Genomic DNA, 27083 nt, shown 5'->3' on the forward strand with positions numbered 1-27083 from the left:
GGAGATCTATCTTTGAGTTTGGAAGACTTTGGAACTCCTTGCGCAAACAAAACTTGGTCATCCAATTGTGCGTGTGTCCTGCGTTTGTATAAGTGCATGTACGAGTACTAGTATTATTCAGTGAGCAAGGGAAGTAGCACAGGTAGGTAGGACCACAACTACACTGGGCTCGAACATCACTTACGGACCATCGACAACAGTAGACACCACAACTGACTGTGTATACAGACACTGCAGTCTTCTCTACATTCTTCGTTCTTCTTCGCGATTTATACGTCACGCAGGACTAGAATTTCTTTTCTCGGAGCGCCTTCCCTGCACAAGGGGAGAATATTCGAAGCATCATGGAGGTCAAACGCTTTTGGTCCATGGCCTTGGTCCTTCTCAGCATACACGGAGGCTCCGACAGTACTACGGAAACAATGGGTGAGTTTCCCAACGAGACAGCATAACTATAGTCGTAGCCTTTAGAGGCGAATATATCTTTAATATGCACATGGATTCGGTGAAGGCAGAAATATTAGTGCTTCGATGAAGTAGGCCCTACACATTTTTGTAGTGAAGTGTATAAGGAAAACCGTACACTCTGTCCGAAAGTTCATAATCTTGTAAAGCTTTGGCTGGATTCATGATAAGAAGATTAAACAATTAATTCGTGATGTCACACGAGGGAGAGAAAAAAAATATAAAGAGAATTCCACAATATTCTTCTTTTTAAAATTGTTACTAACAAGATTGGGTATAAAAAGGGTAACATTTGATTCTCTAACATTGAACATCTGAAAGATGTAGGTCAACCATCCATATACCTTTAAAGACAGCTTGTACAAGGTTAACGCAATATATGTAACTAAGCCCATTCTACATGGACATTTAAAGAGTTTTGCAGTTGACTTTCGTTTTACCGCCTTTTGAGTATCAGGTACATCCATGATAGTTACCAGAAGTATTTACGCCAATCAAACAAGTATTTATTATCTTTTGAGTCCGTCTTTCTCGGACTGAAATAAGTATTTGTTATGTCACATTCATTGATTCATATGTATATCTGTATTCGTTTATGTTCCTACAAAAGAGTACAACAGGAGTATAATAGAACATGGCGCAATTAACAAGTGGATACCCCTGAATGTCCCTAATTTTATAGGCCTGTACTCAGCTGAGATAACATACCATAACTTATTTTCATCCGAAAGTTCCGGAATGAAATAGAAACAAATGTGTAATAACGTGATATGTACTTCGTAAAAACGCAACACCAGACCAAACCAACATCAGATAACGTGAAATGCTGAAAAAAAAAGAGATATACCGCTATACGAAATTGTCATTTTGTTTTTGGGGACACCATTTGACATTTGAAACTTTTCGCGGTATATAACGGAAGAATTGACAAGGGGATTTTTGTAGGTAAAGCACTAAAAAAATAGACGTGATGCAAGGAAGTCGTGTAAGATAATGATTTTCTATGGCATGTCAATCAGTCTGTCGAGTGTACAGAGTTTTGATATTAATTCCAACTCTTATATCACTAATGTGTTTTTTTTGTAATGTCATATAGGCCTAATGCTAAGGAATAATGAAGGAACATCAGAACGATTAGTAATGTTTCATCATTATAGTGTAATACGATAACACACACACACACACACATATATATATATATATATATATATATATATATATATATATAGTAAACGAATCAGTAGAAAAAGAACGCCGTAAAAAATAATAATAAATCCTAGATCTTGAAGATCTTAAAAACGGAGCATAGCTCTCAAATACTGAAAGGCAAGGTAACACTCTTCATCAGTGCCCATGGTGTGACAAAAGATCTTTGAATATATATATATATATATATATATATATATATATATTCAAATCTGCAAGATGTAGAAAACCTTGTGGCTACATCATGAGTAGATCAGAAAGCCGTTGTTATACTCTCACGTCATAAAGACGACTTGCAAATATTTTTAGACGAATGACTTGGTTTTCAATGATTTGACACACGTGTAGGCATATTTGCGTAGGTTCTTATACCTCTACTCGTATGAACATTGTGTTTAATTTCTCCTCTGAAACAATATTTGATTTCAAACTGCAACTCTCGGGGCTATTCCTACTTTACCTCTCCCCCCCCCCCCTGTTGATTAACTCTATACCTTCTTTGTATTCTTCACCAAGTGCACTGTCCGATAATGGTGTCATTGAAATTGGGTGTAACTTCTGCAAGGTTAATGATTAAATTCTAAACCACATTCTATGTTCGCTACGAGTGTGTGATAACCATCTCTTTGTTTGAATAGCAAAGATAGGCAAAGGGACATTAATCAAAGGAAAAGGAAGACGGCTTGTTTGATCTTCCAGTCAGTATAGTCCTATTGATATTAATGGTAATGTTTGTTCTATAAATTGATAACTATATTCCTATTTTAGTTGCCAGTTTTGAGTAGCATGCAGTCAATGTCAATAATGTCTGTATTCATATGTATTTGGTAGATGAAAATGTAACTATCGTTTCGAAGTTGCGTGCATGTTCAGCAACTAGTTTATTTCAAGTCAGTGGGTAATATATTATCATCTGTTTCAGATATTGCATTAAAGATACATTGGGAAATATGTTAAAATTTGTTTCAAATATGATATGGAATACAGTGGGAAATATATAATAGCCGGTTTAAAATATATTGCATTGAATATGCAGTTTACAAAGGTAAACTCATTCTTGCTCTTAACAATGAATCAAATCTATAGATACTGGTCAAAGAGTAATCTACATCATCATTGTTTATTCACGTTGCCATTATTGTAGATTCAAATGGGAAAAAAAGCTAAATAGATCAACTGAAGCATTGTGAGATAAGTTGAAATACATAAACATCTGTAAACTGGGAAAGGGATGGTGTTTCACATATATTATGTATGAAATACATGTATATGATATAAAAATAGAATGTCAACAAGCACTAGGAGGTACAGTATTGGTGGAGATGAAAATTGGGCTTTAACTTTTTTGCGAGATACCAAGAAAACAGTTATGAAATATTACAGAACATACCATTTTAAGGGGAATTCAAAGTTTATTTGATGAAAATCGGGTTTGGAATCGCTGAAACATCCAAAAACAAAAGTGAAACAAAACGATCGTAATAAAATGTGGATCACTCTGTTTTGGATATCTCAGCCATTTCAAAATCAATTTTCATCAAATAAAGGTTGAAATCTTCATGGAATTACATGGTCTTTCATATTCCATGAGAGGTTTCTCACTATCTCACCAAAAAATGATAAAAACCTGAAGTTAAGTCTCAACCAAAACTATACGATCCCTTTAAAGTATGGTAATTCCTGGCCTCATTCAGACAAAATGGAATGGTAGAGGTTTCATCAGAATCGAACCTAGAGTGAGAAAATTGTGGATTGTGATTAAAGTTCCACATAGAGTTTCCTCCGAATTGTGATAATTATATATTGATATATATATATATATCTATGGTCTCAACTTACAGCCGCAAGCACATGTCCTAATAATAATGCCATCATAATATGGTAAACTCATTAAAGGACAAGTTCACCTTCATAAACATAAGGATTGAGAGAATGCAACAATATTAGTAGAACACATCAGTGAAAGTTTGAGGAAAATCGGACAATCGATGCAAAAGTTATGAATTTTTAAAATTTTTGTGTTGGAACCGCTGGATGAGGAGACTACTACAGCTTGTGAGTCATATGCGTACAACAGTATAAAGAAAATGTAAACGAAAATTCAACATATTTTCACTTTTTTCGCATAATAAAAGAGCTCTTGACTTGCCTCTTTCTAAAGGCAGGGGGAATAATATTACCCATAACATTTGTCGGTAACGAGTCGGGGGAATGTGTACTTTTTTCAGAAGATGGCATTTTGTGAAATTCTCTTTATATTTTCCTTATATTGTTGTACGCATGTGACATCTAAGTTATTCATACACTGCAGTAGTCTTCTCATCCAGCGGTTACTGCACAAAAACTTCAAAAATTCATAACTTTTGAACGGATTGTCTGATTTTCCTCAAACTTTCAATGATGTGTTCTACTAATGTTGCTACATTCTCTCAATCCTTATGTTTATGAAGGTGAACTTGTCCTTTAACTTTGATGGCTTGCGCACAGAGACATCATCAAAATAATGCTTCAAATTCATGAATTTCTTCTGTCGACATGTTTTCATTGCAACTGATTGACAAATTATTTACGTCGAAGTAGGGCAGTTTGTCAATCAGTTGCGATCAAAAGTAATGATTTCCAACTGCAACTATTCCCTAAATTTCTTAGTGTTTGGCACCTCTCTAGACATCGCAAAACGACAAAATGGGAAACGTGATGCATGAGGAAAGGAAAATGATTCAAGTTTTCTTTTTGCTGGTGTAGGTCAATTGGAAACTTGTGAGGCCATGCTATTACAGGATCCGAGTTGCAGGGGGCGCGCGCGCCCGGACGGTTGCTGTTTAATGTCAGTTATCAGTGAAAGCTTTTAAAGATATAACATGCATGCCACTGTTTAATGTCAGTTTTCCGCAAAAGCTTATGCCTCTTTTTTCGTCTAAGGTCCGATTTTTCACGAAACTATACACCATGCGGTTTGTTCAGTTTTTATGCTGTTTAGCAAAGGTAACATAAAACATAGTGCGGAACTTAAGTCAACATGTGTTCGTGCAGTTTCTTTCTTTGCTTTTATCATTTTTTTTTTTCGGGCGTAACTGCCTCAAAGTTAATGATTGAACTTGTGGTTAGAGTTTGCGTCAGCAACGTGAATGCCGCGATAACCAGTAGTTGAAGTTAATGTCTACTCACCAAGGGTGTAGACAGTCGGGCAATTGTTTGTGTGTGTGTGTGTGTGGGGGGGGGGGGGGTGATGGGGAGTGAGGGTTCAAGTGGAGCTGGGTGTATAATAACATTATCCCCTTCCCTTCTCTTCAACCGATTTGAAGAAAGAATACAGATAAGATTCATGATGATAAGATTCATGATGATGATTATAATAGGACTAAATGTTCATAGTAATGATGATTAAGGATCTTGATGTTCAGATAAACAAGATTAATGATGATTATAAATAATAGATAACATTTCAGTTAGAATCATTTGTGAATTAATCTAAAATCTACATGATCCATGAAGATCCCTCATACAAACAGATATTTGCTGTCATTCTATGTCATAAACACATCGATGTGTACATCTGCGTAAAATACACATTATTCCAAATGCTTTGAATAACTTTGTCCCTCTGATTACTGTATGACTCTTTTACTCAGCAATCCTTCATGTTAACTTTAACAGAAACAAGAAATTTCCATATATCTATTACTTGGCTCTTTCAGTATTATTTCTTTTTTATTTGCTTCCTCTTCCTATAACAGTCTTTTACAATATATGATCGAATTTTATAAAGTTACTGCGATAAGTCTAAGTTTTTTGAACAGTAGAAATCTTCATTGTCCAGAACTCGCCCACTGCGCTCACTTACATTCGTATTTTTCAATCTGACTTTAAGCTCTTGTGGAAACCCTTCTATATTAATTGTAACATCAGTACTATAATTGTTAACAATATATCTTTAATTCTGAATTTATATTGATATTTCTACTTCTAAAGAGAAATTGTTTCATTCGTGTTTCTCTCTCCAGAGAGGAATTTAAATTATTTTTGTTGGTCAAATTTATGTTTCCAATCTGCATTCTCGTTTCCTATACATATTGATAACCTCGAATGAAAATAATTTGATTTTTTTTTCAGTGACCGACTTTAGCACGTTTACCGGCGTGACGCTACAGACGGTCATGCCAACCGCCAGAACGCCTCCACCACCGCCTCCGTCCATCCCGCCGCCTCCTCCTACTTTCGACACCGTCGATCCCACTCCGGAGCCGACGCCGACTCCGCCGAGCGGCACTCGCACTCCACCGCCTCCACCACCTCCATCTCCACCTCCACCCCCACCGTCATCGATCGCCCCGCCTTTGACGACACCACCACCCACCGAGTTTGCTACTACCGTGGCAATCGAGCCGACGCGAAGGTCCACCAACACACCGGAGCCCACCGAGCCACGACAGACCGAGCCTCGGGTGACCGAACCGAACCCCACGGAAGGGTCCGATCCCAATGCCGAGGAGATGGGCAAGATTAGCGTCGTAGTTGAAGGCTCCAAGGAAGAAGTACGCCTCTCCTTCAAACATTTTTGTCAAAAATGTGTGAAAATGCAATATCACAGACAAAAATAAAGTAATTCTGAGGATAGTGATGATGATGATGATGATGATGATGGAATAATTGTGATGATGCTGGTAGACAACAATGATAATGATATTGTTTTTTATGAGTATCAGAGCAATAACAAATTATTGCATTTCAAAATGAATTAAGAATACTGGAAAGAATAAGATACATTGCATCAATGGTAGAATTATTAGATTGGTGGTAAAATCCAAATAACAATACAACAAATCAACGATTTATGCTACCCGTGCAGTAACATCATTTTTTTTCTTCCATGTTTGTGATGTCATGATCGCAGTTCGATCAGCAGAACTTCAAAGAAGTGATAGCAGAACAAACCAACATGTACTGCCTGTCGAACGAAGGAGCCTGCAAAGGGGGAACTTTGACTGTTGGGTGAGTGTTGGCTTAGTTTCTGAAACAATAAGAAGAAATTTTGAGGAAAAAATACGGTTAACTCTTTGTGTGCCAAGGTGTACCCCCCCCCCCCCGTGTGTGTTACAGTGAGGAGCTTAAAATTTTGGAGAGGAAACAAACAAAAAAAAAATCTGCGCATGCGCAAATTTGCTTTTAAAAATCGACCTCTCATCGTCTGAATTTGCACGGTCGGTTCTGGGCAAAATGGGCAACAACACACATAATATTTCGGATGTTGCAATTTTAGAACTTATATGTAAAATCAACATAATACTGATTTATTTCTCTTTACAACAGAAGTATCCCGACAGTATCAAACCAGAAATTAGTTCCGCGTTAAGGATGACTTTATAAATGAATAGAGTGGACTCAAATTGCAGAGAGTGTAAGCGTAATCAGGTAAAAAAGCCAAAGAAACAATGAAAGTAAGAAACGCATGAAGGGGTGAAGTCTTGGATGTTTAAAAGGAGGAAACAGCGAAATCGCACAGAAAAAGTTCGATGAAGTGATGATGTTATGACCCCACGTGTTTACTCTTCACCAGATTTCCCGTTTTACATGAAAATATTAAGAAAAAGAAGAAAATATATTGTAACGAGCTGTAACGATTAAGCAGTGATGAGTAACATAAATAAATGTCAAGGACTATCAAGGAATTAATGACAAAGGAAAAAAAAAATATATTGCTCTAAAGACCACTGTCACTTTTGGTGTTTTACTGAATATAACCTTGTGATAGTTTTAATGCAACAACAGTTTAGTGTATACCAAAGTAGGCCCTATAATTATGTAAATCATATTCTACTCCGGAAACGAATGATGGCTCGGTCACAATGATGATTCACATTTTTAGTATAGTAATATGTTTGCTTGGTTTTTTTTTTTTTTTTGCTTCTTCTTCCTTTTTTAACCACATAGGCATACCATTTTTCTCTTATTTGGTATATCATAAAATTGCCTGGTCTAATCTTCTATCCGTTCGCTGTTTCTTTTCCACAAACACTGATTACACGGGGCTTATACAGCCAAAGAAGTTTGCTTTCATTGTAAGTCCCGTAGGTCCCGATTTCTTGGTTCAACCCCATTTCGATTTCGACCAGTTATCATTACAATTACTGTGTTGTTACCATGTATATTGTTTGTTTTTGCACATTGTTGACAAGGTAAAAGAACTTGTACTATAGGTTTTCCCGGTCAATTTCATACTTTTGTCATTCAAGTTCCTATTCCGAGCATTCGATTTCACGCATTCTACGCTCGCAGCACTGAATCAGCAATCAAATTCAAAATCCGGTCATTCGAATTCACTATCCGAGCATTCAAATTCTCTATCGGAGCATTCAAATTCACTATCGGAACATTCAAATTCACTATCGGAGCATTCAAATTTAAGAGAGGAGCACGCATTTCATCAATGAGCATTCAAATTCATGTCAAGCTGGCAACGGAATCCCGTCGGTCATTCAAATTCGTGAATAGGCAACCATGTTCCAAATAACTGCATTCAATTTAAAAGAAGTCCTGAATTTAGTTAGTTTGGGGCCGTGTATGCATGTGTTTCTCACTTGGCTTAGAATATATTGGGATTTATGATGATTATTTATTTTGCAGTAGAGGTCCACTTGTTAATTGACAATTCTGAACTCCGCTTAGCAGATAGGAATATAAAGGCACATGTCCCTGGGATTGGACATAAAATGGAGGTCCCACGCGTAAAAGAGTCACAACTCATGCACGTAAAAGATCCTACTTCATTCATTCATCGCAAAGAGCAAACATCTAACTGGACCTCACATGGAAGACCAGCTTTTGCAGCTGAATATGGGTTATCCAGTCATCTTCTTTGATAGAAAATGAAACAAACAAACAAAAATTAGGCACTGTATAGGCCTATACAGACGAGCATAATACGGAGGGTTGGTTGACACATTCGAGGAAAAAAAAACACAATTTCGACTATTTTTAAACTGATACATGAGCATTTTATACGTGTTGTTTGTTGTGTATTGCTGTCTTATTGATTTAATTTTGCGGGACTATGTGAGATCATTGTGTGTCAGTTTGTCTTAAATTGATGAATTGTCACTATGTGGTTGGTGTTGGGGCGTTGCAGTATCATTAAGAAATATGATTACTAGTCGTTGTGTTGTTTGGATGCACTGCTGATTGGACATTGCAATTTAAAATTTATTGAGATGAATAACAAAAATGCAAGAACAGAGAACAATGTAGAACATGTAAACAATCCTAATTACACTATATGCAAGCATTCATTGGTTATGTTGGCCCTTTTTCCTTTCTTAAAAGTCTCCTCCATTTTCCTCGTTAAATTGATTGCACGAAGTAGGAACTTGATCGCCTAAAAATGAATTTGAACGCTCCAAACAAGCTCATTTGGGACTATCACGTGACTATCGCATGAATTTGAATGCACGAGTAGGAAAGTCGGTGCTCGCATTTTGAAGTTGAATGCCCAATCGTGAATTTGATTTCACGAAAACGAAATAGAACGCTCATAAATGAAATTGATCGCTCGGATTCTGAATTTGAATGCCCCAATATTTTCGCGTACGTGCGTTGCGTGAATTTGAATGCACATTAATGAATTTGAGTGATAAAAGTATGAAATTGACCGGGAAAACCTATATTATTTCTGATGTAATATTCATAAATGAGAAGTATGAAAATAAATGAATTGAATTGAATTGAATTGAACATATTCGCGCAGACCCGAGGATGTTATCATTGTGGCCGTAACAGACTACGAGGTTCCCGTGGCGAGCTCGCGGCGACGACGACTGCTGGCCACACAGACACAGGTGGACTACTACGTGCGGAATCCCATCGACTCCAGCAACGTCATGCTGACTTCGGAGCAACAAGAAGCCTTCTTGACAGACGAGGAGGTCGTGCAGAATCTGGAGGTAAATGATATAATATATATAGGCCTATATATATATATATATATATATATATATATATATATGTATATATATATATATATATATATATATATATATATATATACCTACATACACTTATACATAGCTGCATACATCAAGCTCACCACAAACTTTTAAAAAAAATCAAATTTGCATTTTTGGTGGCCCGAAAAAAACAAATAAATAATCGATATATGTATATAAAGATTAACAAAACATTACAAACTGTACAACAAACATAGTGATTATAAGTAAATATTCCAAGACATATGACAAAGTGCGTCAAATATCACGTATAGTGACTAACAATTAGGAAAGAAAAACATTACAAAATGAAAAGGTTAGTATACGATAAATTATTATTGTTACAATTAAATTAATACAATGATTATTAACATTGATAATTACTATAACCCTTGATAATCATCTACAATTGACACGCATTATACTGCAACTTACTATAACTAAGTGCACCACACATATCTAATATTGGATTGCGGCATAAACATAATTACCGTGATATCACGTATTTACAAAATGATATGCCTACTTCTATTGTTGGAAATATGAAATTTAGATGGCAGATGGAAAAAAATGGCCGAATTTGGCAGTGAAACAGACTAAATTCGGTCATGAAGATTATCTTGCAACTCTGATCCTGGCATCTGCTGAAATGCGTGCAGTTATGCAATACTGAGCACTGAGTTATTCTCACCTTACCTGAGTGGAAAAAAAACAAATCGACACACTCACGAATCTTTGGTGGCCCGATCGGATCACCAAAACTGATCTTTTCGTAAAAGTGGTGGCCCGACATGCATTTCGGTGGTCCAGGGCCACCGGGCCACCTCTGGTGTCGTGTACAATAAACTGATCGCACCTCTCAACATGAAGTCCTCTTTATAATAACAAATTCACTCAAATTCACTCAAAATTTCAAATACCAAATTTTGACCAAAGGTGGCTGAAGATAACAGAGAATCATAATAGTTTGCTAATTGATTCTTAAAGAGAAGGTACCCGTTCTCGCTGAATTTCCTCTATGGTTTCCGTGAAAAACGGCAGCGGTATCATCCATACTATTTAAAATCAACAAACTAGTCTCATGCGAGACGGTAGGTAGAGACAATGAATCGAATGTCGTGGAAGATGGGGTCAGTGCGATGACATTTCAGTAACGATACCTTGAAAATTGTCGCTATTTTAACGATGTTTCTGCTAACGATCATCAGCAGGGAGGACGGGGGAGGGGGGGGGGGGTCTAACATAAAGATGAGTTCTTGGTAGAATGTGGTAATGACTAACCAATTTCCACGACCTTTGATCCATGGTCTGGATAGATCAGCATCTAAACCTGACTATTTTTTTCTTGTACATTCTTTAAACCTTCTGATTATGGTAGCCAGCGTTCATTTCGCTAAACATTGGTTTAATTACGCTCCTCCTTGGTTTGATGGCGCGAAATTTTCACAGACTTTCAACCGCGTACTTTGGTACAACCAAAAACTCGTTGAATTATAAACATTGGCTGGAGATTGTGCATGATAAGGAAAGGTACAAAATTCTGACGTGTCTGTCAAATCCTAGTCCACGGAGACATTGCTCAATCAATCATCGTCGTGGTTGTCGCCGTTGCATTTATCTTCCACCAGGAGAACATCGGTTTCGCCGGAATGCCGGAAGTGGTGACGGAGCCTCCGCCGACCCTGGAGCCATGGGCCATCGCCCTGATCGTCATCGGGTCCGTGGCAGGTCTTGCCCTCGTCGCTGGTGGCATTGGGTACTACATGTCGAGGAGGTGAGGAATTCAATCATGCAACAGTATCGCCATTATTAATATACAACCTGTTTCTTCATAATCTCAATGGAATTTTCGAGATGGCGATCCCAAGCCGATTAATTGACACTGCTGCCACTTTACGACTACTTCTACTACTCTAGAATGACAATATGATCAAAATCATGACCACGTGTCAAATAGTATGAAATTAAGTGTAGTATAAACTGGCATTTTTAAATAAAAACTACGTAATTATTCAAACTATGCAATTTTATTTTCATTTTTCTAGCATAGTGACAAATTACTTGACTTACTTCATTCTGAAGAAGGGGGAATGTGTGACCCTTACGTCAGTAATACGTTGAGGGAGCGTGTAGTTTTCATGATAATAAGTGATATTTTGTAGAATTCTTTCTACATTTTCTTTATGTCGTTCCCCAGCTGTGACATCATTAATCATTGAAGCCTTCTCATCCAGCGATGCCCGCACATAATAGTATTGAATCAAATATTCGGAAATTTTAAACTTTTGAACGGATATGTTTGATTCTTGCACTACAGATAGTGCCTACATTCACTGAATCCACGTGCATGTTTGTGGATAATAATATTCCACCTTTAATGTTATTGCTTGTAATTTTACAGCAAGAAGCCTGCCGACGAGTTAGATCTCGAGCTGCAGCAGAAACTCCCTGTCGAGGAATTCACCGACGTTCGAGAGGGCAACGACTATTCCACCGTTCCGGCCTCAAACGGCGGCAGCGAGCTTCCGAAGAAGAAAGCCCCTGTCGACGAAGTTGATGTGTCGACACAGGTACGGACGCAACGCCTTATGCACTCATAATCAAGCGAGCGCGTTCACGCCCACACAAGCACATGAACTCACACAGGTATTATAATGATATTATTCACTACACCTCACTGAGATAGGACTACGGACATATAAAATTACACCCACACACAAAAGGTACATCGTGTAATATATGCTCACGTAACGCGTAAAATGGAAAATTTTTTGATTCTTGCACTATGGGTCAACTGCTCGTTATATTAGTATAATTGTAGAACTTCATCAGAGGTAAGACAAAATACATTTGATGAGCTGTAAATCTTGATTACATTTCATATCCCAAAGACATTGCATAATAGAAACTATTTCCACTGATTCTTTGTTTCTCAAAAAAAAAAAATTAATGTAGACCTATATTGGTGTTTAAGATGCTTTGGTTGGTAACCAACAGTCTATACAGTATCATAACTAATCATTAATAGCGAACTTTGCTCAACAACGTAACAGAGAAGTCAACAGCAACTATCAATTATATTTTACAAAGAATATTTCAATTTCAGTTATTGACTTGATTAGTAATCTATTGTTCCTGAATTGCATTAATCCCTTATCTTTCAGGATTCAAAGTTTTAAGGTAATGTTCCTATAAAATTATCAACACTTTTTTTTTTCCAGAAACACCGTCATGTCAGAACTGACACTAACGTTCGGTTTTCATCACATTTTTTAATATGCTGGCTAGGTGTTTCAACTTCCAACTGAAGATAAGCAAAGTTTATGACACTCATACTGTTGGTAGAACTGTCGTGAAAAGATAAGTCAGTATACAAGACAACAAATGCTACGTCTAAAACTTTTTTCGCGTCATGCGGTTGTCACAGGTGAAGTACAACGAAATCCTTAGCGAGACTGGTTACAGGTTTGCCAAACAACAAGCTGCAGACGACGGCTCGAATGAGCCCTCTCCAGCAGCCAATGGCGGGAATTCCATCGTGGTGACGGCGGAGATTTCGTCGTCGTCCTCGTCTTCGACATCATCGCAGCATGACGAGTCGGAGCAAATTGCAGTAAGTTCTCACACTTGGCAACTTTTGCATGTGACATGACGAGAAGAGGCATCGAGAAAACTTTAACTTATCACAAGCGAATAGTAATATGAGGTCCATAATGCAATATATCAATTAAACGTACATCCTACTCTGGTAAGAATGTAGTGCATGTATTAGTTCTGTTTTTCGATGATAGGGCTACAAAAGTATAAACTACACAAATTGAAATGGAACTGAGGATAGAAGAAACCAATATTTCTGAAACGTCACTATCTAATACATTATTTTCTTTTGTAGACAGCTGTCTTGTTGGAAATTCAGTCGTGAGCATACATTCTTTTTCACAGAGTGACCAAAATAAAGAGCGCGCCGTTTCACAGTGTCTGAAAATGAAAAACACTGTCTTCTTAGAATGGTATACGGCCCATCAACCACTCCGCTTAAGGCTTGACCTGTTCACCATGCGAGTTGGACAATGGAAACATTTTATACATATTTTCTTTCTTTCTTTCTTCTTTCTTTCTTTCTTTCCTCCTTTCTTTCGTTCTCCTTTCTTTCTTTCTTTCTTTCTTTCTTTCTTTCTTTCTTTCCTTCTTTCTTTCATTCTTCTTTCTTTCTTTCTTTCTTCTTTCTTTCTTTCTTTCCTTCTTTCTTTCGTTCTTCTTTCTTTCTTTCTTTCATTCTTCTTTCTTTCTTTCTTTCTTCTTTCTTTCTTTCTTTCTTTCCTTCTTTCTTTCGTTCTTCTTTCTTTCTTTCTTTCTTTCTTTCCTTCTTTCTTTCGTTCTTTTTTCTTTCTTTCTTTCTTTCTTTCTTTCCTTCTTTCTTTCGTTCTTCTTTCTTTCTTTCTTTCTTTCCTTCTTTCTTTCGTTCTTCTTTCTTTCTTTCTTTCTTTCTTTCTTTCTTTCTTTCTTTCTTTCTTCTTTTCTTTTAGCCCAATAGCGTCGCCTTTGAGGTCCGATGTGTTCGCGTTTCAGGTCCGATGCTCGCTATTATGACTTGAAACGAACGTTAATAATGTTAACACGGACAGAGGATTATAGTATTGTGGATAAGGCTCCAGCCTACAATCAGGGGGATCATTATTTTCATTATTGGCATCATTATCATTATCGTTATCATCATTATCATCATCATCATCATCATCATTACAGACTGCAGATGATCAGCAGGTGATTCCACCCGAGTACGAGGAGGTCCAGGAGAAGGCAGCCGAAACATCGAAGCCAACAGCGCCCGCTAACGATGCAGCTCCGCAGGAGGAGAGCACCAAGACTGCTGATCAGGAGGCTGCGGAAGCGGTCAGCGAACTGACCAATCTCGTGGCCGAAGCCAAGTAAGGAGCTATCGCTTACACATTGGCATTTATGATAATTGGTTCCATGGCATTTGCTCCTGCGACAATTATTGCTCCCGTGAAATATCTGCATGCAAAGTCAATCATAAAACCTACCCACTGATATAAATTTCACCCTAATCCTAATACATGTACTCACATCAAAATAATCTAAAACCCTATATCACAATCCTAACCCTAACCCTAAATCCTTGGAGAAAATGATCTGAGCAATAGTTGCAGGAGCAAATGACGTGTCACCTTGAAAAGTATTGTATGAAATATATTTGTATGCATATATCTTTCTTATCAATCAATATACTCCATAGTACTTCATTGACCCTTGATTTGACAAGAGAGTAAGGGTTCTCGCTTATCCATTCATATACCCATGAAAGCCTTTTGGTATACGGTGTGAACATTGGCGGCCAAATTCGTCAATATCACAGCAGATTCATTCATTATTGGTTATTATTTATGAAATTGAAAATTATGATGCAGTTATTTACAAACCTATGACAGCAACTTTCAACCACTGACATAATTACAAAATTTCTTTAGAAACTCCTGTGGCTAGCTATTATTGGATGAGCAGTTTTTCAGCAGCTCTATATATATATATATATATATATATATATATATATATATATATATATATATTTTTTTTTTTTTGCTATTAAGTTTCTTAAGGTGAGATTTCCCTCCAAAAGTGTTGAGTTCAGAGAGATTGCGAAAGGATTTACCCAAAGAAATGATAATATGTGCAATGAACGAACTCTTGAATTGCAGGATTACTAATAGCTCCATTCAGAGTCTAAATCACGGGACATATTTAGCATCATGTGTGGGCCTCATCCACGTCAAGTTCCGCTTATGATGACGGTCTCCTGTATTGATTTCTCCTTTGTTCATAAATGCAGTATGCTTTAATATGTTGTTTTGATTCACATGTCTTTACAGTCTGATGTTGTTATGAAAATAACATCTTGTATTGATTTTTATTGTATGTTAAACTCTCCTTTTTTTGCATACTCTGTATCACTTTGTTTTCATTTGTTATTGTATTTGGAGAAAGAAAATGCAGAAATAAACCAAACCAAAACCAACCAAAACCAAACTTTACTTTCTTACTATCTCTCATTTTGTTTAATTGTTTCTTCCCTTTTGATGGATTTCTTTGATTTTTTTTTTCAGGGGAGAAGAATCCGGACATGACAACCCGGGCTTTTCCGTTACGACCGAAGTGGATGAACACAACATCGCCAAAACTGCCTTGTAAAGATGACCCCTGACCTTTTATCACGGACTGTTGCCTTGTTTTTACTCTTTACACAGAAAAATTACAAATCACTGTTATATTCTTTTTTTTTTAAATTGAAAGTGGATAATGATGTTAATAATGTACTTTGATTGTTGCTCTGAAGACTGACATTCCCCTTTTGGTACATCCAACCATAATATTAAAATATCAGAAATACTGCAGCACCGTTTTTATGGGTTTTCGTTCGATCAGTGGATTGATAGACAGCGGTTTGTCTCCCTCTCTACCACTCCCTCTCTACCACTCCCTCTCTCAATTCATTTCTCTATCTATCTGTCTCTCTGTCTTTATCTATCTATCTATCTATCTATCTATCTATCTATCTATCTATCTATCTTTATCTATCTATCTATCTATCTATCTATCTATCTTTATCTATCTATCTATCTATCTATCTATCTATCTATCTATCTATCTATCTTTAGCGATGTCTCTCATTGCATAAGTCAACAAATCTGCTTTTAAATTGGTCCTACATATGTAAATAGCACATGTAACAAAAAAAAAAAGATGAATCGCGTCAGGCCTTCCTTTGCTAGCTGCCATGAAATGTAGTATACCGCTGTATTGCCTTAAGCAAAAACGAACATGTCATTGCCTTCACAACACAAGTCTTCAACTGATACGCGCTGGACTAATACGTCATGACTATACTTGTTACACTGGTCGCTAAAAACTCTATGATTTAAAGTACTTTTAGTAAACCGATGACGACCTGATAAAAGTCTCTTTTAAACTACAGACTGCTGAAAATATACAAATGCCTTCCCGCAGCTAGTATTGCCAGAAAAAAAAAAAATCTCCGTTTTATTTTCTTGAACGTACAATAGTAGATGAAGGACGCTATCTATTGTTCATTTACATTGTTTCTAGAGTCCCGGTTCTTCATTTATGTACTATACGCATTAACTATGGACAGAAATACATCGCTATTATGTTTACCACAGCAAAATATGTAAAGGTTAGATTGGTAAAGTTTGGCTACCCATTTCACTATGATGGAAACTACGTATATTCATTTATGGTTTTCACGACAGCTAATTTCAAAGAGAAGCTTGTTAAAAAAAAAAACCAAGACATTAATAATACTGAATTCTCGATTGAGCAAAAAAAAAAAAAAAAAAAAAAAAAAAAAAAGGATTTCTTGACTAACATCAGTCTCTTGGTAATGTTTATAGTCGATTGATGATTTGATGGAAATGTCTCCAATAAAAATAATCATCATCTTTTCATAAATGACTGCCTCTTTTTGTTTGTGTATGCTCATTGCAAAGTAATAATGTGAATTATATATATATATATGTGAAGAGTTTTATTTGCAAAATCATCAGATAGAGCTAAATTAAACCTTTCCAGTAATACCTCACTAATGTGGCATAACAATGAGTATTCTAGAAGTTATGATTTCAAGTATCCTTTATTCTTTTATTACTTTCTTTGTTTCTAGTAGCTTTAATCACAAATATCTGAACTTAACAAGAATGGACTTAACTCGTTTTGGTATTAAAAATGTATGTAATATATATATATATATATATATATATATATATATATATATATAGTATGTTTATGTATGTAATTATATATAACAATATAAATCACATATATATAACATATAATAGACACACTAATGTGTGTGAGTATACAGTGTATATTCTATATGTGTGGATTCAGACATTGAGACCGTATATTATACGCATTAAGTATATGTCATGTGCTTGCGAACATGACTGTTTATTAGACCCTCAAATTTTTTTGATTGTAGCACACACAAAAAAAATAGAGTTCATAAACATTTCAAGTGTTTGTCTCCGAGGAATGAATATAGCTGTACGACCCTATTATTGCGTATTTTCGATAAATGACCGAGTAGAAAGAATATTCATTAAACCATCGGTATATGATTCATCTAGATCGATCGAACCGTTAGCTATGCCCTGTATGGGGGAGGGGGTTGGAAAGTCAGATTTCTATAGGCCTGAACCAGGAAAACAAGGGATAAAATGCCTCATGATACGATCAATCACTGCCGATTGTATACCGGAAGGGGAATGCTGGGCCACAGCAGCGCAGATAAACTGTTTCTTTCTTTTTCTTCAATTCAGTTCAGTTCTTATTTTTTTCCATCCAACCAAGGTGAATTAAAATGTAATATCATATTATAATGATACATGTGTAAAACAGTCACATTGTTTAATAAAATTCAATAACAAAAAAGTAAGAAATACATAACACAACATGAACAGCAAAGTATAAGATATAATATAAGTAGAATAACTAAGAACAATATGCGTGCTTTGAAGGATAACACTGTCTTGCTGTCTTATCATCGCGATTAACCCTTTATGCAGAAGTATTTCTTCATAATATCAACGTACTTGGTAAACAGACAAACATGTCTATAAGACCTACGATGTAACAGTATACATTCCTACTATATATACTTGTATTCATCCTCACGAGGGATTGTCAATTACGCCCTCTATGGTCATGATTTTCTATGACTAGATAGCTTTCTGACCACTGATCTATCTTATTATGTACTAGATAAATACGTGAAAGAGATTAGTGATTCTGATCTCCTCAGATCACAGATTGCTTGTTTTACTGGAGTCTGGTAGATTGACTGATATAATAAAAAGTCAGGTATTTACTTCAGTCAAAATTTTAATTGGAACCGGTAAAAGCTACTATATATATTTACATCATGCAGGCCTATTGTGATACACGTAATTCTACTGTCCTTGAATTGTAATATTATCAATCATAATTATCAGCGAGCAAACATCAGGACGCTGCAGTGTCTTCCCTGAAGAGATGGTATACAAATATCTTTGGTCTTCCCTCAATAAAAGTGAAGTCTATATTTCGATATACATCAAGCTGCCGAAGGAACATTGAGACGTGAAGTGTGTAGATCAGTCTGGGTTGGAAAAACTTTTTTCATATTAAAAGAAAAGTATACCACTGTAGCTTTCGCTTTGCTTGTAAGCTTGATTCTTCACTTTGCTATAGTACACGTGTACAATGTTGGATATGCAAACTGAACAGAGACAATCGTGGCCTGGGCATATGAGGAAGCATTTTGTCGGATATTGTTTCTGACAAACTGTTATAAGCTACTGAAATCCTTGCATCTGATTGGCTGCATGGGAGTAAATTTGTCAGAAAAGGCATCCGAAAAATACTGTGAGAAGGGATACACCTGTCGTGTCCTCTCGATCTCGCCCTCTCTTTCTATGAGTTATCTCATTATCGTTTGTCCATCGATCAACGTAACTTTCAGTCAAGGCAAGTGCATACGGCGTTATACTTTACACTATACGTAGTACTAGTATATGATTCCAAATGACTCTGATGCTGTTGCAGTTGAATATCATCAACGATACCAAAAGATAGAGTCTCCTACATTGTCTTGACATTGGAGACCAAAATTTCGGAGCATAGTTTGTACAAAAGGGTGATATAGTGCGCCATACGGGGGCTCATTTATGGCGTATGAATTAATTCAATGCTTTTAGAATCATTATTTCTTTTTTTTAAACAAACAAACAAACAAACAAACAAACAAACAAACAAACAAACAAACAAACAAACAAACAAACAAACAAACAAACAAACAAACAACAAACAAATAGTTGGATTTGACCAAAGTTCCTATGGATCAAAGTCTGTAGAAATTATGGTGAATAGGCTAGAAAGGGCTCGTAGGGTTGGCTGAAATGGGCCAAATTAGCAAATTTGCATAATAGAAAATTGTTGATATTGGCAGCTTTCTGGAAACAGGTGAACAGATTTTGACAAAACTTGCCCGGAATCGTCAAAGGGATAGATGACCATAGTTTGTATAATGTATGGTGTTGGAGTGGTGCCCCCAGGGGCGTTAGGTGGGAGTGGCTAGTGTGGGACCTAAATACCGGGTACACTAATAACTATAGGAGGGTGTTGCCAAATGTTTTTAAAATATCTTGTGGTTTGTGTCAGGTGACTATGGAGTGTCATAAAGGCAGGTGCGCTACTTGGTGAACGCTATAGACCCGCTGAACATTTGGTTATAGTTGCGAGTAGTTTGACTAACCCCTATGTTATGTAACAGGAGATAACTTTTGTTGAAAGGAGTTACAGTGTGTTGTAATCTCAGGTTTTGGAACACTGTTCTGAGAGGTGGGAAGTTTCTTACAACCTCTTATGATCAAAGCATTTCAATATCATTTTAATTCTGCCGGTCATCTTGATATGAACTATCAATATAGTTATCATTTTCAGAGACGTCATAATATGATCACCGTATTGATGACACGACATTTCCTCCTGCGACAATTATGGCTTCGGTCTTTTTCTCCAAGGACTTGGGGTTAGGGTTGTGATAGGGTTTTAGGTTTAGTTTGATGTGAGGACTAGGATCAGGGTAAAGGGTTATGTTTGTGGGTAAGTTTTAGGTTTGTTGTTTTATGTTAGTTGTCGCAGGAGCAAGTGTCATGGAACCCACGAATAGGTGTATATATATATATATATATATATATATATACATAATTCCAAAAATGTCAATCTCCAATACTTTATGATTATGCTTGATTTCAACTAAAATATTATCAACAGGATTAATCCTTGTTCCTGCAATATGACACCAAATAATGACAAGTTTACATTATCATTTGATGGTGGAAATAAATTGTGGTGAATTGAAATTGAAATTGAAATTCGTATAGTCTAGATCTATGAATTCTCATACGTTATTTCAAATAAACATAATAAAGTGCTCCAAAACATAAACATTCATATCATTATAACGTATTCAATTTAAAGTGAATACAGAAATATGTATATGAATGTAAATCATATTTAATTTTGTAATAACGGAGATCGTAGCGCAATTGTTAGTGTAACACCGTAACACGCTTCCTCCTAAAACAAGAAATGCATAAGCCAGAACACTTTGCCACATGTTCAAATCATGCATAGAATTATCATAGGAAGTGCAACTCCAAGAATTTCTTCGTATCATGTAGTTCCACCTTGAAAGCATTCCGGAGAAACTGCTTCGAAATACCTTTTCCCTCTGTAATTAGAGCAGGGAGGTGGGTTAGAGGTCGCTATTACGCCTCGCTCGTTTCTTCAGCGCGGGGATATCTGTAGTTCTGTTTCGTCTTGAATATAGACTATCACACTCCGAACAGTGCGCTCAATCAAAATGGGAGTTTCCTCGTATCGAGGTGCCGTCGTCTGCTTGTTGTACCTGCTAGGCACCGTCTTGTCGAAAGATGGTGCAGCTACGGGTGAAGATCATGCTGAAGTTGACTTAAAAGAACACGCCAAGCATTACTACAGTGAACGACAGGGGGAATACGAGGAAAATTCATCTACGAAATCAGAATCAGACGGGAAAAGGAAAAGCAGCCGAACAGATTTTGACGGCCCCCGGCTTGTGCGGTTGCACGGTGGGCAGGTGAGTTGAGATTTTCCACACCGTGCATGTACAAATTGAACGTGATGTCGTACATCGGTATTACTACGTACGTGTCTACGTGTGTCTGGCTGGAGTAGAAGGTGGAATCACTAATTTGACTCTGTGGCTGAAGTGATGCTGCCGTTATGTTCGAATCAAACAGCATACTGCATCGGATTGCTATGTGGCGACATTTTGACGACATAATTGCTAGGATCAAATTACCGAATTACAAATTATGCAAACGCAAAGCAAACGCCGAGAGCAAAGAGCAATTAGTTGATTGTGTGCTATAGTTAATGATCTCAAACTTCAGATTAAATCAGTCAAACAAAAGCCAATCGTTACGACCGAAGATCGTCTCTGTAGGCCCCGTCTGAACGAACATCGTAAAATATACTACGCAGCGATCGTAGCTGAGGTTTAATTTAAGTTTTGTTTATAGTCTAGCTGTTGAGTAAGTTTCAGTATAGGGCCAGGCCTTTATGTCATAGCCTATAGGCCCTATCTATCTCATATCCTGAATCTGACCATCATTTTTGGGAAAATACATTGTTCACAGATTATATATTTGTATGTTCTTTCTCTTCTGTTCATTTTTACCAAACAATTTTAACAATTAAAAAGAAAAGCCCTTGAAAATCCCCTAGCAGTTGTTACATGCAGTGCACATGCAGCAGTTCAACTCAAAACTTGGATATGATGATTTGAGCTGAATTCACAATTGATTGACAGCATGAAAATCTGGCCATCATGCAGTGTGGAAGATTTATGATATCTAATGAACGACACTTTGATCAGGGTAGACTTAATACTTATGTGCATAGAATCTGCAGGTATGAATGGTGTAGAATTCATGTCTAATAGCCAATATGATATGCCCTGATGGATAATTTGCTTTTTGTAATCATGTATCATTAAGTAGCTTGGGCAGCCATTATATGTGCTGATGAATGAAATAAGAGAAAAAGGCAAAACAACAAGCAGATGAATACCAGTCTATCTTTACATCAATTTATCAACATCACATGTAATCATCTTTAATTCTTGTTTGTTCAGTTTACGTTAAAAATGTGGTTTATTATATAGAAGATTTTATTACATAGAAGTTTAACATGATGAAACTTTAGCCTGGAATAGATATTTTACTGCCTCCTTTCCTAGAAAAGCTTCTGACTGTGGCATGTAAAATATACTGGCAAAACAAACAAACAAACAAACAAACATACCCCAAAAACAATGACACATTCTTCTCTGTGCCCCATAAACCTGACAGGTTGGTGATGTTCAAGAAATTCAACTTGGACCGGATCTTGTGCGATCTCTCCGCACTGTCAATTTGAAGCCCTTGATATTTGGTGAGAAAAACAGCATTGATACCAATCAAACTAATTGTTATATCACATGCACTGAAATGAATTAGAATGATTATTATGATAATGTAAGTGACCTCCAATATCTTGATGCATAGCTTATAAATGTGTATTGATCATTACTAGATGGTAAATTGAGATATGTGTGTAGCTCACCAATGTGAAGTTCCACATGCATTTAAGCATCTATCTATTGTATATCCCCTTTTGTAAAGCTCTCGATTTATATGTAGTCCATGATTGCATAACTGAAGGGTATAACATCATTGTATGTGACATTATGTATGGTAATGACATTATCATTCATGCAGAGATAATATGTGAAATTAGAGATAGAGAATCATACATAGATTTAGCTGATAGCAAATCTGTATAATATATCTCTCAGGCTCTTTCTGTTATATAAGTGTATGTATACATATATCTTTACTTTTTTCTTCCCCAATGGAATGTAATTTATTGTTAAATCTATGTGTACGAATGCTTTGGGGAATATGAAATATGTAAATGAATATATGTATATATATATATATATATATATATATGTATATGTTCTGTGTTTATATTATATATTCAAATATATGTACTGATGTCAATCTGCAAACATACTTCTATGAGTTGTGCATGTAAGCATTCATTTGCTAATGTTTGCCCGAAATGTCTGATACATTCCTGAAATCTCAGAAATCCAAGACTTCTTTACTCCTGATGAATGCCAACATATCATTGACCTTGCCAAAGAGGCGGGGCTTGAAACCAGCTCCACCCATCAGATCACCAGTGACCACAATTTCCGCCTCCTCGACTCTGATGGGGATGAGAAACTCAGCTTACATGAGGTGTGTCTGCATTAGCATTTATTATGAACATGAAAGCAGGTGGCACAGAAGGAACATGGTCCACAATGACATAGAAATGCACTGATACCTCATTTTAAATTGAGATTGATCCACACTATATAGTGACATTATCTGGACTCTTCTGAAATATTCTTAATTCAATAATTCATTGATAGTTTATATCTATTCATGTGCTCTTTTTCTATTCATTTATCTATCTATCTATCTATCTATCTATCTATCTATATATCTATCTATGTATTCATGCTTTTAATCATTCATTCAGTTCTACTGATAGGTCAGGTGCCCTTTTAAGCAATGCTGATTTTCAAAGGGGTACAGTGTACAATTGAAAACATGATATATGATTACATTATCATAGAAAACTTGTAAAGAGAAAGTTATAGAGTTTTAAAGAAAATGATTCAATTAGTATTTGATCAACTTCAGATTAATCTCAAGACAGCTGGATTTAGTTCAGATAAATTCCAATAACTGTCAGAAGGAACACATACCTGACAAAGTGGTAAACAGCACTGTAAGCACAGTGGTTGATATAATTGAATATAGGCTGAAAAAACAACAACAAACAAGCAGGTTTTTAAATCACAGTATTAAGTATATTAACACTGGCCAAGCTGTCTTAAAATGTTATGAGGAATATCTTGGAGAGTCTGCTCCTTTGTTTTAAAGTGAGATACTTTGACTATGAGATGTGGAATCCTTCCATTTTGTAGGGAAAATAGACATTTTTATACTTGTAAGAAAATGCGGATTGTATGAAAGTTAATAAACTAAAGCCACTTTAATCTCAATTTGTATACAATTTTTGGAAATCAAGGAATGCATTATACACTTTCATGGTTACACAAAATATGTAATGCCAAAACAAGTAACAACAAAATGAAATCCAATTGTTGAGAAATTCCAAAATTGATCGACTGATTGATTGATTTGAATTTTTTCCACTTTCTGTTCACAAAAACAAAAAACAAACTTAACTGAGTTACAATGATTAGTACTACTGTTACTATTTGATGTACAAAAATAGTCATATTCAAGAGATGTATGATGTTTCTCTTCTACAACTGTTCCCTTGATGGTGTGAAGTGGTATCAATAAGTAATGTCATGATTAAGCACCATTTTACGGGACTCACACACGCAGGCACTCAAAGCCTACAGCTACAATTGCTTTCACGCCTCAGTCGTTTTGCGGTCTCAACGGCTGCTGCGTGAGACGACGCCCACAAGCCAAATCTGCTGAATAATCTAGAGGCCGAAAATCCGTGATTTTTATGCCTTTCTTTATAGGGTTCACATCCCCCCCCCCCAAGATGACAACACCACATAACATGCATGCAGTCTTGCTGTAATGGGTGCTTCCCCGTGGAGAGTGTAATGATAACATGATTACTCTTTCATAGCACATTAGGTCATCCCCTCCTCTTTGCTTCCAGTCCTATAATCACATCATGATTTAGTTACCATAGTAACACCATCCGTGTACCAATCACTGTCCTGTGCATCTCAAACTCTCTCATCTAGGTAAAAGATTGCCAATTGCAATGGGCATTTTGCCTTTAGAAAAATAAAGCTAATGTTTGTTTCCTTGTCACTATCAATGTTTTTTTTATAACTTAGACTCTGTTTGTCATCTCAACTATGATTAGCATTATAGCAACAAGCAGCTTGCCACTGAAATGAAAATCATTGTTTCTTTGATCCTTGTCTTTGATTCTTTGCCTCTGCCTCAATATTAGATGATACGGACGATTGAAGATGGCTTCGATGTTTATCTTGATGAAGATGATGTCAAAGAAATGTAAGCCACATTCCGTCAGACTGATTGCTTCATTGCAAATGTCACTTTTGGTGATGTCAAAACCCTCATGCAATTGTAACTGGTTTAAATGCTGCAAAGTATGCCTTCCATCATTGAATTTTGCCTTTGTGTTGTTTTTGTTTTGAGATTCAACGAGTACCTCCTAGATTAATCTTGCATGTCTTGCAAAACTTTGGAATGTGTACCAAGAAGAGAATAGTTTGTCTCATCCCACATAATGCACACTATTAGGGTAATCTGGTGCTGGCATATTATATATTTCTGTTGATATTATATGTATGTTTATGGGTATTTATATATATATATATATATATATATATATATATATATATATATGAAGAGTTTGTTTGCAAAAACCGCTAAGTCCATATTTGAAGATTTTGAAGTACGGTCTCTGTAATAAAGTACAAAAGAATACCTTTTAAATGGTATATTGGTCACTACATATAAAGGTACACTTTTGAAGTTATGGTCAAAAGAAGCAAAAATTTTCTTATTATTCTCTTTATTTTTCTTGACCTTTAATCGTAAATATCTCCATTTGGCAAATATATATATATATATATATATATATATATATATCTGCTAACAAGGGATGATGTCAACTGCCTTACAAATGTGCTGGTATCCTGGCAGAAAGTATTTTATAAATTGTAGTTTTCCCACATATGTAGTTTCATTTGCAGTTTTACTGTGGCTTACTATGATAATTAGGTTGATGTAGGCACAATATAGCCTGAAGTCATAAGTAATTAATGTCCTCCTGTAACAATTATCAGATATTTTTTACTTCTATTTGTTAGACAGGTTGATATCGAAGTGACATTCTACATGAGTGCCATGTTCATGTGTTTCTGTTCGATCTTTCAGGTACTTCCACTTGCAGCTAGATTCGAATCATGATGGTAAGTCTTGAAGTCAGCTTTCAGTATCTCTGCAAATTATGTTAATACTTAACTTTTAATAAAATCCTGATTTTAGATATACATAGAAATTATTGTTAGTAATATCATGAAGACAAGTTAGAAATAGTGTAGAAGATATCTATGCACAAGAAAATAATGACAAAAATATTGTGAACAAAAAAAAAAAAGAAATATCAAATGAATATGGATAAGTTATAATGACAACATTATCATCATCATCATCATCATCATCCTTTTGATGATTAGTGTTAATAGTGGTAGTAGTTACAGTAGTAGTAGTAGTAGTAGTAGTAGTAGTAGTAGTAGTCATACTAATAGTAATAGTACATGTAGTAGTAGTAGTCAGTCATACTAATAGTAATAGTACATGTAGTAGTGGTCATACTAATAGTAATAGTACATGTAGTAGTGGTCATACTAATAGTAATAGTACATGTAGTAGTAGTAGTAGTGGTCATACTAATAGTAATAGTACATGTAGTAGTAGTAGTAGTAGTAGTAGTAGTAGTAGTAGTAGTAGTAGTAGTAGTAAGAGGATGAGGAGGTGCATTAGCAAACAAAAGAGAATGAACAGTATGAGATGGGAGAGTAAGAAGCCATTCCTATAGGAAAAGCAGAATAGAGAAACGGTATAGAGTTTGACAGAAGCGGCCAGGGAGAGGATGTGAGAGTGACAAAAAGTAGTATGTACAGTGGTTGCCCTTCAACCTTGTTATATTGTCACATGGGTAACACTGCAAGATATCGCACAGGGC

General features: G+C 36.1%; 2 protein-coding genes across 2 annotated transcripts in view; both read left to right on the forward strand.

The window, feature by feature from the left end:
* The first annotated feature begins 134 nt into the window (after positions 1-134).
* LOC139745013 (uncharacterized) lies at positions 135-15956 on the forward strand. The gene is made up of 9 exons (XM_071655420.1): positions 135-426; positions 5785-6206; positions 6566-6663; positions 9413-9608; positions 11279-11424; positions 12052-12220; positions 13078-13263; positions 14397-14578; positions 15773-15956. The coding sequence occupies exons 1-9, from the start codon at positions 345-347 to the stop codon at positions 15855-15857; spliced, it is 1566 nt and encodes a 521-aa protein (XP_071511521.1). The 5' UTR covers positions 135-344; the 3' UTR covers positions 15858-15956.
* Positions 15957-21090: 5134 nt separating this feature from the next.
* LOC139745014 (transmembrane prolyl 4-hydroxylase-like) overlaps positions 21091-27083 on the forward strand; it is a 28628-nt gene continuing 22635 nt past the window's right edge. Inside the window, exons 1-5 of the mRNA XM_071655421.1 lie at positions 21091-21345; positions 22622-22703; positions 23403-23557; positions 25320-25381; positions 26273-26307. Of these exons, the coding sequence (XP_071511522.1) occupies positions 21091-21345; positions 22622-22703; positions 23403-23557; positions 25320-25381; positions 26273-26307 (589 nt within the window). The remainder of the gene's footprint in view (positions 21346-22621; positions 22704-23402; positions 23558-25319; positions 25382-26272; positions 26308-27083) is intronic.

Source organism: Diadema antillarum, unplaced genomic scaffold (assembly GCF_040938485.1).
Source record: "Diadema antillarum isolate AM-2024a unplaced genomic scaffold, OU_Dant_1.0 seq00001229_RagTag, whole genome shotgun sequence".
Taxonomy (NCBI): Eukaryota; Metazoa; Echinodermata; class Echinoidea; order Diadematoida; family Diadematidae; genus Diadema; species Diadema antillarum.